This window comes from Lacerta agilis, chromosome 1, assembly GCF_009819535.1.
Source record: "Lacerta agilis isolate rLacAgi1 chromosome 1, rLacAgi1.pri, whole genome shotgun sequence".
NCBI lineage: Eukaryota > Metazoa > Chordata > Lepidosauria > Squamata > Lacertidae > Lacerta > Lacerta agilis.
In genome coordinates this window covers 104,451,509-104,469,352 of record NC_046312.1, presented here as the reverse complement: position 1 = coordinate 104,469,352, position 17,844 = coordinate 104,451,509, and the positions used below count along the sequence as shown (strand labels likewise).

The 17,844-nt window shown below is 41.5% G+C and overlaps 1 protein-coding gene across 5 annotated transcripts in view; it reads left to right on the top strand.

Moving 5' to 3' along the window:
* The window catches only part of RBMS1 (RNA binding motif single stranded interacting protein 1), a 114,336-nt gene that overhangs the window by 37,116 nt on the left and 59,376 nt on the right, over nucleotides 1-17,844 (top strand). For 3 of the 5 annotated variants that reach the window (XM_033165802.1, XM_033165794.1, XM_033165784.1), the window contains exon 1: nucleotides 4,006-4,525. The exons of the other annotated variants lie outside the window; for them this stretch is intronic. In XM_033165802.1, coding sequence (XP_033021693.1) covers nucleotides 4,241-4,525 — 285 coding nt within the window. In that variant the 5' untranslated portion in view covers nucleotides 4,006-4,240. Of the gene's footprint in view, nucleotides 1-4,005; nucleotides 4,526-17,844 lie in introns of those variants that run through there. 5 annotated transcript variants of the gene reach the window in all.

Below are 17,844 nucleotides of genomic sequence, written 5' to 3'. Positions count from 1 at the left end.
GCTGCCCATGCTCTCATGATCTCCCACTTGGACTACTGCAGTGCACTCTGTGTGGGACTCCCTTTGAAGGGGGTCTGGAAGCTGCACCTAGTGCAGAATGTGACTGCTAGGTTGGTAAGAGGGACAGTCTGATAGGGCCATGTACCACCAACCATGAAAGCTGCCAATGAGTTACTGGGCCCAATACTAGCATACAAAGCCCTAAAAGACTTGGGACCCAAGTACCTAAAAGATTGCCTTCATCAGTATCACATATTGATATTTATTATCTTGGTACCCATATTCCTCCTTCCTCTATGGAGGAAGGGCAGTGTATAAACCGAATGAATGAATAAAATAAAATAAATTATTCCATGTTGTTGAACCAACTTGTTCAGTAGGTATAAGGCTCTGCAGCATGTCTAGGCCAATGGTTGGCTAGTGGAGTGTTGGCTTTCAGTGAAAGTTTAGTTGCCAAATAGTTTGAAGAAGTGTCCTAGACTTTTAGCAGAACTTGATCTGCAGGCATCGTTTTTAATGGTGTGGAGATAAAATGATTTGTCTTGCTTGCAACAAACCATGAGCTGTAGCTGCATTTTTCCAAATTCTAAACTGTATTCATAGGAATAGCAAAAAGCAGCAAAATGTGTTTCTTTACTTTTTTGTATTCATTTCAAATATTTGAATCAGAGGCAGTATATACCGGTACATAATACTAAGGTAGCATACAACAAAATAATTCATTGCTAAACAACAATTATAAGCGATTCAACACAGAATACAAACAATTCATGAAAAACAATGTATCACAATTCACAGTAACCAAGAATCATTGAACTAGTGTCAGGTCACAGATTGTACCATACTGTAAATAAGCCACAATTAATAATCTTAGAAAGCTTTTTTTAAAAAAATCACAAACTTCAAGCTTAGAGCTATGCAATTTACAAAATGAGAAGAGTGCTGGCAGCATGTGGGATTAGGAAACAAACAGCACTTTCAATTTAAATCTTCTTGTAACACCATCCTACCAAATACAGTGGACACCTGGGTTGCGAATGCAATCTGTACGGGAGGCACGTTCGCAACCCGCAGCATCCGTAACCTGCAGCACCGCATCTGTGCATGTGCGGGTTGCGACTCGCCGCTTCTGTGCATGCACGAAGTGCCGAACCCGGAAGTAACCCGTTCTGGTACTTCCGGGTTCGGCGTGGTGTGCAACCCGAAAACACACAAACTGAAGCAGCCATAACCTGAGGTATGACTGTATTAGATTAGTAAAAGTTACCCTAATGTCCCGAATTACTTTTAGATATTATGCAGGTTCACTCTTTATGAGGACTTCCTCATTGTGGTCTCACCCCATGTTTCTCTTTCCCTTATTTCAGTGATGAGAAAAGAGGTGTATAAAACTTTGCATCTGTTGATGTCGAAGGCTAAGTGCCGTGCTAATGTGTCAGCATTGCTTGACTTGCCAGTATAGTAGAATAAACCATGACATGATGCAAGACTGCTTAGGGTTGTGCAGCAAAACTCTGTTTCCTTTTCTGTCTCACTGGAAATGCATCTACCGGCTCAGGTCATCTGTCTGTGATACTATAATAAAATTAAAGTGTGGAGACTTTTCCCATACGGGCATATAGTCATTGTTTAGAAGCAAGCAGATGATGCACTACGTTGTCATTCAAAAGTTTAGTTTTAGAACAGAAGTGTAAATTCCATATTTAGGTGTTCATTTATTTGCTATTTAGTTGTGGCATGTTTTCAGTTGCACAGATAGCAAGTTAAACGGGAGCCAGTGCTTGTGACTCTTCATTGTTCATGGTAACTGGCAAATGAGTGGACATTTCCCAAGTTGTCAAAACCTGAAGTTTCCATAATTGCTCAGTTGTGTAATATATAAGGTAGTAGTGAATGAGGAAAATCGAGGTTCCCCCCTACCAAGATGGGCATAAATCTGGCAGCTTATCTAAGTACCAGCGTTGTACTCTTGTGGACACTTAAAATGTGGAGTGTGTACCATTTAACAGAGTGTCTTACATCCAAGTAAACACATATAGGGCCAGGTGGTAAAAATGCATTTTTTTATTGTTGTAAAGCCAATATGCTTTTAAAAACTGGCTTGTTTCCTCCTACATTCCCATGCTGGAAAGACTTTTTGGCCACAGGGTTACTATGTTGAAACAAAGTAATGTTCCTGTATAACATTTAAGTCTAGACTTAGCAGCCATAGTCAATCAGTGCCCCCAAACAAAAGAAAAGAAACAAGGTTGCAACCTATGGCCCTCTTACTCCGCAGAATCTTATTCACGTTTGTGGTTGTCTGCAGTCTAATCATTCAATTTTGTAGCCATTACAAACATACAACCCCATACTACTGTTGTTGTTTTTTGTTGGGAGTTACTTTTAAAGGGAAGATACAAGTAGAGCCTAGGGCTTGCCGATCAGAAGGTCGGCACTTCGATTCCCCCCCCCCCAGGGTGAGCTCCTGTTGCTTGGTCCCTGCTCCTGCCAACCTAGCAGTTCAAAAGCACGTCAAAGTGCAAGCAGATAAATAGGTACCGCTCCGGCAGGAAGGTAAGCTATGTTTCCATGCTGCGCAACCCCAGAGTCATCCGTGACTGGACCTAATGGTCAGGGGTCCCTTTACCTTACTCCCAAGTTAAGATTCTATAATATCTCTCATTTTCGTTGTTCAGTCAACAAATCAAATCCACAGCAAAGCAACTTAAGGGGACATAAAAACCAGTGCGACTACTTTACAGATATTCATCGTTTTATTGGAGGGACTGTTGTTGGCCGCCTGACTGCTATTGGGCTGGCCGCTCTGTATATGAAAATTAGGTCATTTTAAAAAGTTGATCGCATTTACTTGAAGAGCAGGGTTTGGCGCTTTAATAGCAGTTTCACAATCTCTGTACGCGCCTGTGTCGGGAATCATATTACTGGAGATCACAAGGCTTTGGCACAAGCTTTGGAGTCCTCTGTCAAGTTTTTACGCACGCACATTCTTTCCTCTGCCACTAGGGTAGCTTGCAGTCTCCCCGGGGACAGCGGGGTAGGGAGGTGGGGTGGAGAGACGCGTTTTAGTTTTGTCCCTTGATGTGGCACGAGTCGAAAAGTTCATGCCACACTCTGCAGTGAGTGGAGCGCGGTATTCGCGCCACCGCGAATTAATTCTCTGGCTTCTGAACCTGTTGGTAAGAGACTAGAGTACCTTTCTCCCTGAGACCTAAAGTGTTTGGGAAGACGTGAAGCGTCCTGGCTGCGCCCGCATGAAGACTGGGCCCTTTCCAAGCCATCTGCAAGAAGCTGGAGTCGGCCACTGTATAAGAGACACAGCTGGGCCTCTCCTTGAACACAGAAACTAAAATGGTGCGCGGTTTTCCGCGCCCACTACGGTGCTCGTCGGCGAAAACGCAACGCGAGAGGCTTGGGAGGGTGCACTCCCTTGGCAGTTTCTCTCGTTTCTCTCTCAAACAGACCCGCTTACATTTCGAGCTTTCCCCGTGATTTACAGCGTGGAAGAGCGCGAGTCTTTTGGCCAAGTTTGGGCTTCTTTGTTCTCCAAGGTAGACGAAGGTGTCAGCGGGGGGCTTTCTGGGTTCCCCTTCCCACACACACCCGCTCCTTCTCCCCCGCGCGCCACCGGAGAGCTATTGGGGCGGCACGTAGAGAGCAGTGCTGCTGCTGCTGCCGCCGCCGCTTTAGTGCGCGCAAAGAGGCGAGGGGCGGCCGAGCGCGCCGACTGACTGGCTGCCCCGAGGAATGCGCGGTATGCAGGAGGCAGAACCAACCATTCGGCGGGACGGGCAGGGGGGAAGGGAGCGGCCGACGCCTCCTGCCGGCGCAGAACCCCGCGCGCTCGGGGGAGCAGCCCGCCCCTCGGGGGACAAAGGCAAGCGGCGCCGAATGCCGAAGACTTCACTGTCGCCGCTGCAGCTTGGAGGCGTGTAGGCGGCGCGGTTCCTGCACTGGGCTGTTCCTCCCCCCCCCCCACCACCACCTCCCTCCTCTTCGGTTGCGCTCTCTCAGCCGCTGTGTGTGTGTGTGTGTTTCTCTCTCCCTCTCTGGGCGGTGGTTGAGGCCGATAGTAGGTGGAGAAGTCGCCGCCGCGGATCGTAGTAGATCGATCAATGAAGTGACTTTTATGGCTGGCAGGCTGGGCTGATTGTCTGCGTTCAGCCTGGCTTTGCAGCCGCCAGTGATCCCGGGAGAGGGGAAGGAGGACGCGCAGCAGCAGCGGCAGCAGCAGCGTTGCATGAGAGACTCAGCCAAGGGAGAAGTAGAGGGTGGAGGCGGCGGCGGCGGCGGCAGAGGCGTCGAGCCAGCCAGCGGCAGGAGAAGAGGAGCCCAGTCCCAGCAGCCGGCGAGGGAGAGGCACTTCCCCGCGGCCGCCTCCCTGAATCGCGCGCCGGCCAAGTTGCCTCCAAAGTTGCTTCCCGGGCGGAGGGGAGGCTCGCTGTTTGGCTGGGCGATGATTTTCCCCAACAGCAGCAGCAGCAGTAACTCTGCGGGCGGCGGCAGGACTCCTTATAGAAAGCAGGTAAACGGGGGTGGGGGTGGGGAATCGCGTTATAATATTCGTGGGTGGGTATGGCAGGGGGAGAGGCGGAGGTGGTCTCGGGGAGAGGAAGAGGGGTGGGGACTTGGAGGCGTTGGGGCTTGCTCTTGAACAGTCTGCGGAGGAAGCGTCTTCGGGCCACCCCACCCCCAGCGCCCGGGGGGAGGGGGGCCATAGACAAGAAGTCTGTGTCTCTTTTGCTGTTAAGTTTATGTCACGTGCGATCCTCTGTAACCTTCACTCTCCTTCCCACCCCACCCCCGGAGATTTAAGAAAGGACATCTTTTGCCTCGTCGTAATTGGGTTGAGCAGGAGGTGCCAGATTGGGCAACTTTCCTAGGTGGTACAACCACTGCAGGCCAGGGGGAACTCCCTATCAGGCTCCGAGCAACAAGTTAGGGTTTTTTTCCCTTTGGCTCCCCCCCCCCCCTCCTTTTTTTCCTTTTGGCTTTCTAGAGCCTGCGACGACATGATTTGGAAATCGAAACTTTGAGACCGACCGTTTCCGTTTTTACTGAAACAGCCAAGAAGGAGTGGGAACCCCTTAACACGAAGCGATTCCACTTATATCCTTAAAATAAAATAAAAAGCCACCCCCAAAATAGTGCGGTCGCGGGGCTTGATGGCCCGTACTTGTGGGAAATATCCCCCCAGGTTTAAAAAACAACAACATCATTTTGGATAAGATACCCCTTTAGTGTCTAATAATAATAATAGCATGTAAGGTAAAAACATGTGTAATTACTCCAATTGCCATTCTTTAATCTTAAGGAATAATATTTAAAACGTGTTAAAGGGTAACTAGATGCAAAATTCTTACGGAATTGTTTCCAGCTCACTTTCTTCTCCATCCTGTCTCAGACTGTAGGAAAATTGGATTCTAATAAATGGGATGAATCTGCCTCAGTATGACATGTTGATTTAATTATGCCGCATAAGGACATCGTAGTAGGCAGAGTTTGTACAATGGTTGTACCAACAACCTGATTTTTAAAATAAGACGGCAGTTGGAAATGCCTCCTCCAACAATCTTGAGCTTTCCGCTGTTCATTATGAAGCAGTTGTGGTTCATTCATTTTTTACTTTGCCGCCTTCCACAAAGTTATTTTGCTGTTGGATGTTTCTTTGTTTGGGTATGCATGTATTGTGTGTGTGTTTGTGAATCCTCTGTTAGAGGTGATCAAGAAGAAATTGGGTTAGAAAATAAGAATTCATGGTTTTCTTGTGGTGGGGAGTTGGGCCTGTTCTCAGTAACTTAAAGGAAGTGAATCAGTGACTTTGATGACTTCAGTGAGATTACACCAGTGTAAGTGGTTAAGTAAGTTAATTATTGTAACTTTACAGGCATGGGGGTACAGTATTGTTTTGCTCTTTTGTTTTACTTATTTACAGGTTTTTATCCTGTATTTTATTCTGTGAACCGCTCTGATATCTTACAATGAAGAGTGGCATATAAATTTAATAAAATAAATAAATAAATAAATAAATAAGCAAGCAAGCAGAATTGGCCTGTCTTTGACTCTCTTGTAGTCAGAGAATAGTTACTACACAATATATACTTCTGCCAAGGATTTCATGGAGTACTGATTTAATTTTTAAAGCCACCTCACCAATAGTTTTTGAGGATACTGTGAATTTCATAATGTACTTTGAACGATGAAAACCCTATCTTATTTTGTTTCAGGTTTTACCAAGTTTTAAAGCCTTGAATTGTGTTGGTAAATTTTATTAGTTGGCATAGTTAGTGAATACTTTTGGTTAGCTGGTATCCTCTCACTTTTTAATAGAGAACTATTACTGTGTGGATGATACAGTAAAGGATAGCATTATTCGGTCTGCAAATACTGTGTAAACAAATACTTAGGGAGTGTTGGAGTCTGAAAAGCTGTTAATTAAGCCAGGCACTTTTTGGAGTCTTGTGTGTTCATTGATTTGTCAGTGGCACCATGGGCTGTTGATGATGAAAGGCGGGGTGGGGGTGGGGAGTGCAGAGGGCAAGCCTTTCACTTGGAAGGGGTGTATGTTTTGCATGTGGATGTGAGTCGGCCTGCTGGTCTGGAACACACTGATAAGATGCTCTTCTTTTCACAGTGCACTCCTTGAATTCAAAGAGCTAAAAGGGCTGACTGAATCAGAAAAACAAACAGACTTCTTTTTCAATGGCGAGCGGAAAAAACGAATGTGTGGTCATTATGTGGTCCTAAGACCCTGGGTACCAAAGATTCCTTTTATTGGTGTCAAGCCATTCTTTGGTGAAACACTTCCCACACAGGGAAGGCTGAGTGTGCCTGCATTCTTGCCTGCATAAGCTCCTATTGATTTTAATTGGGGACAACTGTGGCTCCTCGTCACTCAAAAGTGCTTTTCGTGATGTCATTTTTGCAGATGTCTTTATGAATCTAGGTGATTAAAAAAAGTTGTCTGGTTTTTAATGTGCAGATATTCTTATTTCACCCTAAAATTCTCCTAATATTTTTAAATAGAAAATTTAATGACCCATGTTAAGCTTTTTGGCACAGGTTACACACACACACACACCACTTCAGTATGTTTCCCAGTTTTGTTCATTAAGTTAGAAAAATCCAATAAAATTAAATACATTATTGTCACATTATATCCCTTTTTAAATAAGTCATAATAGAACATAAATGTGCCTTTTCATGAAACATATATCATAAGAACACATATGCGTTTGTTGTTGATCAGACAAAATAATAGAGTTCAAACAAAAAGAAAAACGAAGCGTATATGTTATTATGATATCGTTCTACAAGATAATAAAGTCTGGGTTCCAAAAATCTTTTGAACTATCATTGAGGCGCTCTTAGTATATGTCACAGGGTAGTCCCATACATGTCTACTTGAAATGAAGTTCCATTCATCTCAGGGGGCTTACTCCCACTGAAGAGGTGGAGAAGGATGGGCTGTCCAAGGTCATAGAGCCTGGACAACCTTGGGACATGGCATAAGGCAAAGGGAAGACACTTTCTTGACAACTTTTGTAGAAAGAAATTGCGCATTAATTTCAAAATGTTGAAAGTTCATGTGTCTTCCATATGCGCATGAGTGTGTTGCTGCTTAAATAACCTGTTCACGTTACAGAAGAATATATAATTACAGTACTTTGAGTAAAGACCTGCTATACTGCTTTCTGCTTCTCGTCTGCATTAGTCATAGGAGCCAGTCAGCTAGCTCTCTTTTTTCAGTTCAGAAAGAGATAGGTGGTGCCTAATCTTTTCCTGTATTCTACTGTTATGGTGAACAGTGATCTCTGAAGTCATCTGTTTAAACAGGATTTTCCTGCATCGCGGTCAGAATGGAGCATGCTAAAGTCCTCTTTTGCTCAGGTCAGAATTATTTTGGAAACTCTGGCTAGGAGGTAATACAGACTAATGGAACACAGTTGAAATGTGCATGTGTTCTTTTTCTAGAATATCCAGATACAAATAATAATCTTCCAAGCAAGAGCAGTGATATCTTTAAAAGTTATTGATGCTTTACTTTAGACAATATTTAAAGTTAAAAGTGCATTTTACCAACAAAGAGGCTACCTTGGAGCGCTATCAAATTTTAACTCTTTTACCAAATACATTTTTTTTGTTTTCACCATTTCAGAAACCTGTTTATGCAGTCTGGTTTTTCCTTCTCACTTTGTATAAATCCGAGACATTTCTTTGAGGCTCCTGGGTGTTGCTATATGAATAGAGAATTGGGGTGTTTTCACAGGTGATGCAAATTTAGCCTGGAATTTTGTCTCTTGTGAATCTTAGTGTGAGACAGAGAGCAGCTTCTCAAATGCATTTGAATTGCAGATGTGAAAGCAAAAACTGATTTAAGCTTTCCTTAGGAAAGCATGGTTTGCTGTCCATTCTGTATGCAGTTTGTGCCTCTGCAGAGCTGGTGGAGAAACTTGACTAGCGGAGGAAGTTGGTGTGTGTGTGTGTGTGTGTGTTGCCAGTCAGTACTGCTTGAAAATGAGTTGGTTGTAAGGCAACCTGTTTTGTGAGGTGTTTTGCTCTCCTCGCCAACATCCACTTTTGCCAAGTAACAGTCATTCTTGTTGCATGTTGTTACATTTTTGATGACTGTAATGTTTATCTCACCAGCATAAGTAGATTTACATAGTTTGCTGCTTTCAAGCAGATTAACTGGGCGTAGCTGCATGTGAGGAATTTAACACTGATTGTTCAGTGGCTGACACACAAAACTCTTGATCCCAGGTCTGTTCACAACAGGATTTGTATTATGAATTTTAAATTTGGATAAAACTGGCTTTTCTTTTCTTTTCTTTTCTTTTTTTTGCTTAGAAGTGGTAAAAAGAAAAAAAAAGCTATATGGGGATCCAAGTTAAAAATGTACGATGTCTGATTCTCAACATTTTGATTTTAAAGTATAGCATGAAAGCATCACATCTGTTTGCCATTGTAAAATTCCTTCTTCAATTTTGATATTTTTTTTTCTAATGGGGGTAGATAGCGATGGTATAGAGCTTTGAAAGTTAAAGCCTTATACAAGGGAGAGGAAAAAGCTTGGTGATGCATTTTAGCTCAGTAATTTGCAGGAAACTAATAACAATTAAAAGCACCCCCACCAGCACACTTTGATCCTAAAAACTTTTAACATATTTAGATTTTTATAGTTGCATTTGAACTTGGAAAAGCATGTGTATACAAATGCCTTCTGGATTAACATTTAGGCATCAGTCCACAATTAATTTACTCAGGAATAATCCTATTAAAAATGGGATTTGTGGGGTAAGAGATACTTCAGATATCAATTTTCTGCACACAGAGTAGTTCTGGGTACAGAATAATGTTTCTTATGGCTTGCACTAATTGCATACGCGTGTGTTTCTGAATATGTACATGAAGTGCTTTGCACTTGAAGCTATGGTCTGTTGTAGTTTCCAATGGGAGCATGAAGTGAAATTTATGTGTCATCATCTACTTGCAATTCTTTCTTTTTTTTCTTTTCTCTTTTTAAATATAAAAACTCTGCTGCTAATCTGTAGATGTACTTGAATTGCTTTATTTTCCGCCATGTACTGGTTTGTCTTGTGGTTGATAATACAATTTCACCAGCCTCTCATATCATATCGTTAGTATAATTGCAGAAAAAAAACATTACAACTTGAAAATACTTTGATCTGGGTGTTCTAATTTTGCTCCACTTATTCTCCACTTATTTTTGATTAGTGGAAAAATGTGTTGCACGTTTTTAGTATACTGATATATTGATGAAGCATAACAAGGAGTCCTGACCAATTAGTCACACACATTGTTATGGTTGATGAACATATTAAACTTGGCACTGAAATCCCACCAAACACACACAACAAATGATCCCTATCCCACCTGTAACATTTAAGCATGATGCATGTGGATCACAGTTGGTCTTCAGGCCCGTGACATACATTTCTGGCAACAGCATAAAATACATTAAAATATTCAACAAATTCCTCTTTCTTTTGAACAGCTGGATATGACAAAAGACCTCTCCGTCCTTGACAGGACAACTACCATTGGTCTAAAGTGTGCACACTTGCAGTGAGTTATAGTGGTGATCCTGCCTTGGTCCTTTTTTCAATCACTGCTTGCTTTTCTCCCCATTTTTAATACATTGAGTTAGTAGCTCCCTTGCTTGAATTTCTTCCAATTCTTCAGGTAGATTGTAAATTGTCATTCTGTTCAGGAGATGCTCACATTTGTTTTCCTCTATGAGCATCTGTCAAAACATCTTTATTGTAGACTATTTCTGACACTACTTTATTCACACTTTATAAGGCATGAATCTTAACATGTGTGCAAATGTACTTAGAAAGATTGTTTTACTAGCAAACCATAAATTTGGCTGACCAGCTTCCATAGGCTTGCCAAACATAGCAGTGAAATACATATATCATGAAGTGCCCTCTCCTTGCATTTTTTAGGACAGGCGTTTGAAAGTCCATTGGGAGGAGAAAACGGAATAATGTTGGCATTCATTTTTAGTGGTTTGAAATCAATACTGTATCTTAAATCCAAGCAAGGTGACCTAATGTACATTGCAACACTGTGACTACTCATGGACAGAACTGAATCCTGCTGAGTTCTGTAGCACTTACTTCTAGACAAGCAAGTTTAGGATTGCAGCCTAAATCACCCTTGTACCTGTCTTAGAAGCATGTTAGCAAAAGCTGCTGCTTAGTATTAGTGTTATAGCTGGAATCGGATAACAAAAGCTGGTCATTTTTCTGCTTGTTTGGCATGCCATTATTTGAAACTCCCAAGATTTTAAAAAATATGGAGATTAAGAACTATATAGTTCTTAGAAAATACAGCATGCCTTCTTGTTCTTCCTCCCCTCCCCCTCCCCCAGTTACCAAGGGATCCTACACCTGTGCTGGTGGTATATCTTTATGGATGGTATATGCAGTTCCATTGCAAAGAGGATTGTAACTGGTGACAAAATAGCAGTAACTGAGGCTGCTAGAAATGTTTAGAACTTCATACAAGTCAACTTGAAGTAATTAGCTTGGTAGGAGATCTCACACATCGCATGTGGCTCAATACCTGGTATTTCTAGGTAGCAGATGATGGGCAAAATCCCTGCCTGAGATCATGGCAAACTGCTGTCAATCACAATAATACCGAGCTAGGTGGATAAATAGACTGCTCTTGTATGAAGCAAATCCCATCGTATCTAAGAAGCAAGGATGTGTACCGCAGTGTGAAATACAGCCATAGCTAACAACAGTCAATAAAGTTTTCATGTATAGGAGGCCTCTGTCTCGCTCTCTCAAGCAGCTGTTTTCACTTTATGAAGGGAGATTCTCCAGAGAAAAAAAATCTCAAAACAAAGGAATGTATTTCCAAATGAGTTTCTCTCTCTCTCCATAATAACGAATGTTTTCTCCTTAAGGAAATTTGCCTGGGGTTTTGCACTTGACTAAATTCAAAGAAGAGGTTGAAGCCATTGCCATAGGGGAAGGATAAGTTAGATGCTTGCATTGCAGTGTGGTAAATTTAGCTGCACCCTGCAGAAGCGTCTCAATTTGCAGTTTCCTGATGCAACAGGAAAGGGAAGGGATGTGCTGCAGACAGATGAGAGAAGTGGGTGGAGAACCATTTGTTAATTCAGCAGGGAGTGTAAGACCGGCACTGTCTATTAACTAGAATGCTGCAAGCCTAGTACAGGTTTAATTAGTGTTGTACTACAGCTGCATTTATGCTTACGCTATCCTCTCCTCCTGAAATACCTACTCAGTCTTGTTCTGGTGAGATGTAGGGAAAGATAGCAAGGAGCCAGATTAAAATATATGCTTAAATTGCTTTAAGAGCATCTGAACAATTTGGCAATTTTAGACAGTGCAAACTGTTCGTTGAGTTTGAGCTAGGTGTTAGCCAATTTTGTCTTTATCCTGCTTCACTTAAAAACTGTAACTTTAAAAAACCAGTTTAACATGGAACGTCAATATCCTAACAAGACGAAGACTCGGCTAAAATACATAATGCCCTTAACATTTGCGATATTCGAAAAGCCAGAAGGAGATGGTGTTCACAAGTGGAGAGCAGTCATTAGTTCATTATGACTTAATTGAATCATTGCCAATATGCCAACAAAAGTTGCCATGCCATAAATAATAATTACTAACCTGTCTGCAAACACAAAATTCTGTTAGCAGTTTTGTGGTGGATTTGAAGGCCTGTTTTGTTTGGGCAGGGTGGCAGGGAACAGTGTCTCCTTCCAGATTACAAAAGCTCCTTCAGAGCTACCTGATGGCAATCCTTTCTTGGTACTAGTTGCCAGGCTAGTCTACTTGGTAATATATAAGCTTCTCTTACAATTTCACTCACAATGTATTATGCTTGACAATTGACGTCCTTCATTCTCCCCCTTTACAACACTGTCACTTTTTGGACTACTTCCTTTATTGGTATGTTAAGAGCTCTGTTGGGTTGCAAAACAGAAGACAGGACAGTTCTGGACTAAGATGTATTCACTACACTTGTGAGGAAACCTTCAGCCTCCTGCCTGTGAAAACTTCTCTTCAGACTGAGGTCTGAAAGTGGTGTGATTTTCTTCAGGAAATTTGCAGCATGAAGTATGTGTTTTCCAAGACCAGTTCAACTCTCCCCAAAGCACATCCTTTATGCTTAGCAGGTGGCATATGGCATACATAACTGATTTCCATTGCCCCCTGACTCTTGCAATGACCTGTTATAGAAGCCTTGCTTATATTACCATCTTTTAGCCTGTCAAAAAAGACCTGTAGCAGGGATGGTGAACCTTTACCTTCTAGACGTTGGTGGGCAGCAACTCCTATTAGCTCTCACCATTGACCAGGCTGACTGGTGCTGATTAGAGTTGGAGTCTGACAACTTCTGGGAGTCCACATATAGTTGTTGAGGTGCTTTAATGGAAAACATGATGCAATTACATAATTAGATTTGCAACTCTTGATGGACCTAGTTGTGTTGTTACTGGAAGATGGGCAGGAGCAGCAGGTATGGTAACGTCTGCAGTGGTAATAGGGCACTGATTCATTCTTTGGAAGACTACAAGTAGGCCCTTTGATTAGGTGACAAAGCTGTCCTTGTACATTTATAATACGTTGGCTAATCAATGTTGGAGTAGCTAAATATTCTAATGAAGGTTGAGGTAGCCTAGAAACTGCACTTATTGAAAGGATTTATGAGGCTGACTTGGTTTCAATATGGTATTCTAGAATTTCTGGTTTTGTTTATTTGCATCAGATGATGTAAAGCTTCAAACCACAACTGACCACAGTTTTGAGGCAAGTGTTGGGATCATGTGGATTGTCTGACGCACCAGCTTCTTACTGAATATTTGTGTCTAGCGCTTGTTTTGTGCTTCTGGCTGCTTATCCCTGAGCAGCTAGGTCCCCTGTGTGGCTTGGCCAAAGTATGAACCCAGCCACTTCAGAGTAATTGCTTCCTTGTACCTAGTTAATTGAGGGACAAGTTGATCTCACTGAGAATTGCTTCTGGTCTGTTTGTATTACATATACATTATATTAGAATTTCTTGTTCGTTGTAGCAAGTGCTTCTGTTTGTTTGATTAATTAATCAAAAAAAATATTTTATTTTTAGTCTGACTTGCTAAAGAGCAATGTGAAATAAGAATGATAAATTGCCAGTGTAAAAGAACCAAAGGTACACTACCCATCTTCATTAGTAATCATTGTCCTCTAATCCTTTTTGCAGATATTCTGAAACTTTTTGGTAGAGAAGTCCCAAGTTAACTAACACTGAATACATTTTTGCTGAAACTGCCTCCTTTTACTAAATATTGATTGAAAAATCTGTTGGCCATTAATGAAGGTCATATTGCCTAAGAGTTTTGGCACATGTATTTTTAACTGGATGTGTATATTGGATCAAATCCACAGGTTCTGGTCCTCCAGGGGGTAAAGAATCTATTCCACAGGAAAGGAGCCTCTGGAGGTAACCTGCTGAGGGGCCAGAGGACAAAGAAACCACAACCCCTTTCTTGAAGCTTATTTCTAATGTTTCATGATAAGGAGACGCTTACTTCTGAACAAGCCGCAATATCTAAATAAGTTGCTTTCCCTCCTACCCATTGTTTCGTTCATAAATTCCTTAATATATATTGGTGAAGCTGTAGATGGTGCCTACAGTTTAATGATACTTGGCTTTATTCCAATGTTCTCTCAGGTAGTATTGCACTGTCAGGAGAGAGATAGGGAAAATGTGTCCTTGTTAATTCTCCTCGACCTCTCGGTGGCTTTTGATACCATAATCCATGGTATCCTTCTGGAGTAGTTGTCGAAGAGTTAGGGGTGGGTGGCACCAATTTGCAGTGGTTCTGGTCTTACTTAGATGGGTTTTCCAGAGGGTGGAATGCTTTTCGGTTTCGTGGAGCCTTCAGTGTGGTGTTCCTCAGGGACTGATTTTATCCCCTATACTGTTTAAAATACTGTTTGAAACCACTGAGTGGTGTTGTCTTGCTTCAGTAATGGACTAGATGACAGCTGATAAACTGAAGATAAATCCAGATAACTGAAGATAAATCCAGATAAGTCTGAGGCACTGTTAGTCAGTAGTTCCCTAGACTGCATGGATGGGAGGATGCCTGTTATTGATGGGGTTGCAGTCCCTCTGAAGGATCAGGTACACAGCTTGGGGGTACTTCTGAATCTATTGCTGTTGCTTGAGGCTCAAGTAGCATCAGTGGTGCAGGGTGCCTTACATCAGTTTTGGCTTGTGGCCCAGCTGTGCCCATATCTAGACAGTGAGAGCTTAACGTATGTTGTCTATACTCTAGTAACCACTAGGTTGGATTACTGCAATGTGTTATACATGGGGCTGCCTCTGAAGATGGTTCAGAAACTTTTATCTGGTGCAGAATTCACCAGCCAGGTTGCTCACTGGGGCAAGATGGTTTAAGCATAGAATGTCAACCACGGGCCGACTGCACTGGCTGCCAATTATTTTTCAGGCCCAATTCAAAGTTCTGATTTTGACCTACAAAGCCATTTTTGTGTGTGTGTGTGTTTATATTGTAAACCGCTCTCTGATCTTTGGGTGATGGGCAGTATAGAAATTTAATAAAAAAGTAAAATAAAATACAGTTTTATTGATTTGTGATAAATACCTACTACAAAAAAGGCTAAGTATAGGCACAGTGATATAGCAAGCTGAAGCAGCATGCAGTGCTTGGGAGATGGCAGATGCCAAGACTACTGTGATTACAGGGACACTTTGGTTGCTACATCATTCCCCCCCCCCCCCAATACATCTGGGAATTACATTTGCATCCGTGTGCAGTTCACAGATGTATACAAGACTTGTTTGGTGCTAATAAGATCACAACATCCCCATCTGCTTCTACTCAGCTGATTGCTTAGTGTGTTTTTGCTTCAGGTAGTGCATTTTCAAATCACATGCACAAGGTCTCTGAACCAAAGTAACTATTCTATAACTTCCCAAGTGTGTTTCTTGAAATTTGCATACTAAATAATTTACTCAAGTGAATGATAAATTTCAAGCAATCTGTGCTCATATGCAGGACATGTTGAGGTATAGTCACCTAAACAATGTCTTTAGAGCTGTTAAAAAGCATTTCTGAAAACTGGATAATTACTGGAACAATTACTAAATAGTGGCTGACATAACAAAATTTGGGGTAAATTTTCAACTAACGTGGCTTAGGTTGCCACTAATATTTGGCAAGGTTCTTCTAGTTTTATGGTGCATTCAATCAATGACTTATTCTCTCACATAACCCATTCATTAAAAAAGGAGGTGGTGCATGGCTGATGCTGTTTGGAATGGTATCTTTATGCAGAATTTGAAGCTGTTTTGCAGTTTGTGGTTCATAATTTCAGAGGAAAGAGGAATTGTTGCAATGCCTTTTTGGAAAACAAGACATCACCAAGGGAGGAGAGTTCAAAAAATTTGGAATTTTTAGTTAGTACCAAAAAAACACAACAAAAGTCAGACTTTAAAATAATAGTACCACATCCAGTCATATCATCTTCGGAAGCTACACAATTTCATTTAAGAAATTTATAGTACAGTGGTACCTCTGGTTACATACTTAATTTGTTCCGGAGTTCCATTCTTAACCTGAAACTGTTCTTAACCTGAAGCACCACTTTAGTTAATGGGGCCTCCCGCTGCCGCTGCACCACCAGAGCACGATTTCTGTTCTTACCCTGAAGCAAAGTTCTTAACCTGAAGCGTTATTTCTGGGTTAGCAGAGTATGTAACCTGAAGCATATGTAACCCGAGGTACCACTGTATTTGTAAGTAGAGCAAAGATTCCAAGCTTTGCAAACCCTTTTGAGCAACCAGCTTTCCCAGAAAAATAAAAATTTTTGGATAATTTTTTGTAATACATGACTAACATAACTATTAAAGCCTTTATTTAAGATACATCTGCCAGAAAGTGTTGGAGACATCTCTATGACATGTTGTCTACAATACTTCATGTTCTTTGTGTTTGACTCTGGATCCAAGATTTAAATGTAAATGGAGCAAAATATAATGCTCCACCATCTCTTAAGAGAATGGAAGTTGGAAAAAAATATTTTAGCATTTAGTGTGCATCAGGAAGACATGTTGAAATTGACAAAAATTTGGTTCAGACGCTCTGCTGTAGAACCAATGACAGTTTTGCTAAAGTTAAAATCTTGTTACAGCTGCCTAATGTGAAATTCAGCACAAATATTTACCATTCCCTGATAGTTCTGAGTAACTGGAACAGATTTTCTTTCAGAAAAATGGCAAAAGCATAATAGCCTTTTCTGTGCCCATCAGGAAGAGGCAAAGGTTCCATGTTCAGTACAAACAAACATGATTGATCCAGAGTATCTTATCTGTGAAGTTTGTATTGGAATTGTCTCTGAAAGAATTCAGATAGCATGAGCCACACTGTACAAGTCATTAGTGGGAAAGCTATACAACAGCTACAAATAGTCCTGCATTAGTGTACTTTTTTTTAGTACATTTTCTATGAATGACTGGCCTCCTCAGACTACATGTACATCCTGTTATTCTTCTCTTTCCTCTTAAAACAGCCATTATGAAGCAAAAATTGTGTGCCAAGGATATCTATTATAAGATGCATCTGCTTCTTTGGCAAACCCAGCCTATAGTATTGGTGGCGCTGGGATTGTTGCTAGGTTGTTTTGTCACAGGATTAGACCACAGATGGATTTTCTGGCTAACACGGGATCTGGCTTGTTTCTATTTTGTTCATGCTTGGAGGTGGAAAAATAATTTTCTGAATATACAGGAATGAAATTGCACCTATGCACAAAACCTTTGCCAGCCTATTTATTCCCATAACTTCCTCAGTGATGCATTACTATAACTTTGTTAAATTGTATTAATTGCTTTGATGAATTTGTTGTTTGCTTTATGCTGTTTTTGATATTACAGTGATTGCAATGTTTGCTTTTTAATGCTATTTTGAGCCACTTTGAGCTCAACATAGCTCAGTTGGTAGAGCATGCAATATTCAATCCCAGGGTCAAAGGTTCAAGCCCCATGTTGGGCAAAAAGATTCCTGCATTGCAGGGGGTTGGACAAGATGACTCTTGTGGTCCCTTCCAACTCCACAATACTATTGTTAATATGTATCTGAAGGACCACCTAGCTCTATAGAGCTTATTTGATTATTAAGATCTGCATCCAAGACACTCCTGGAAGTGTTGCCACCTGCAAAAATGGCAACCACCCTGGTTGTGCCATCCCCAGGGACCCTCAGGTGGCACCAAATTTGGTGGTACAGTAAGGACTATTTAAGGCATATTTATTTTCTCCTTTAATGAA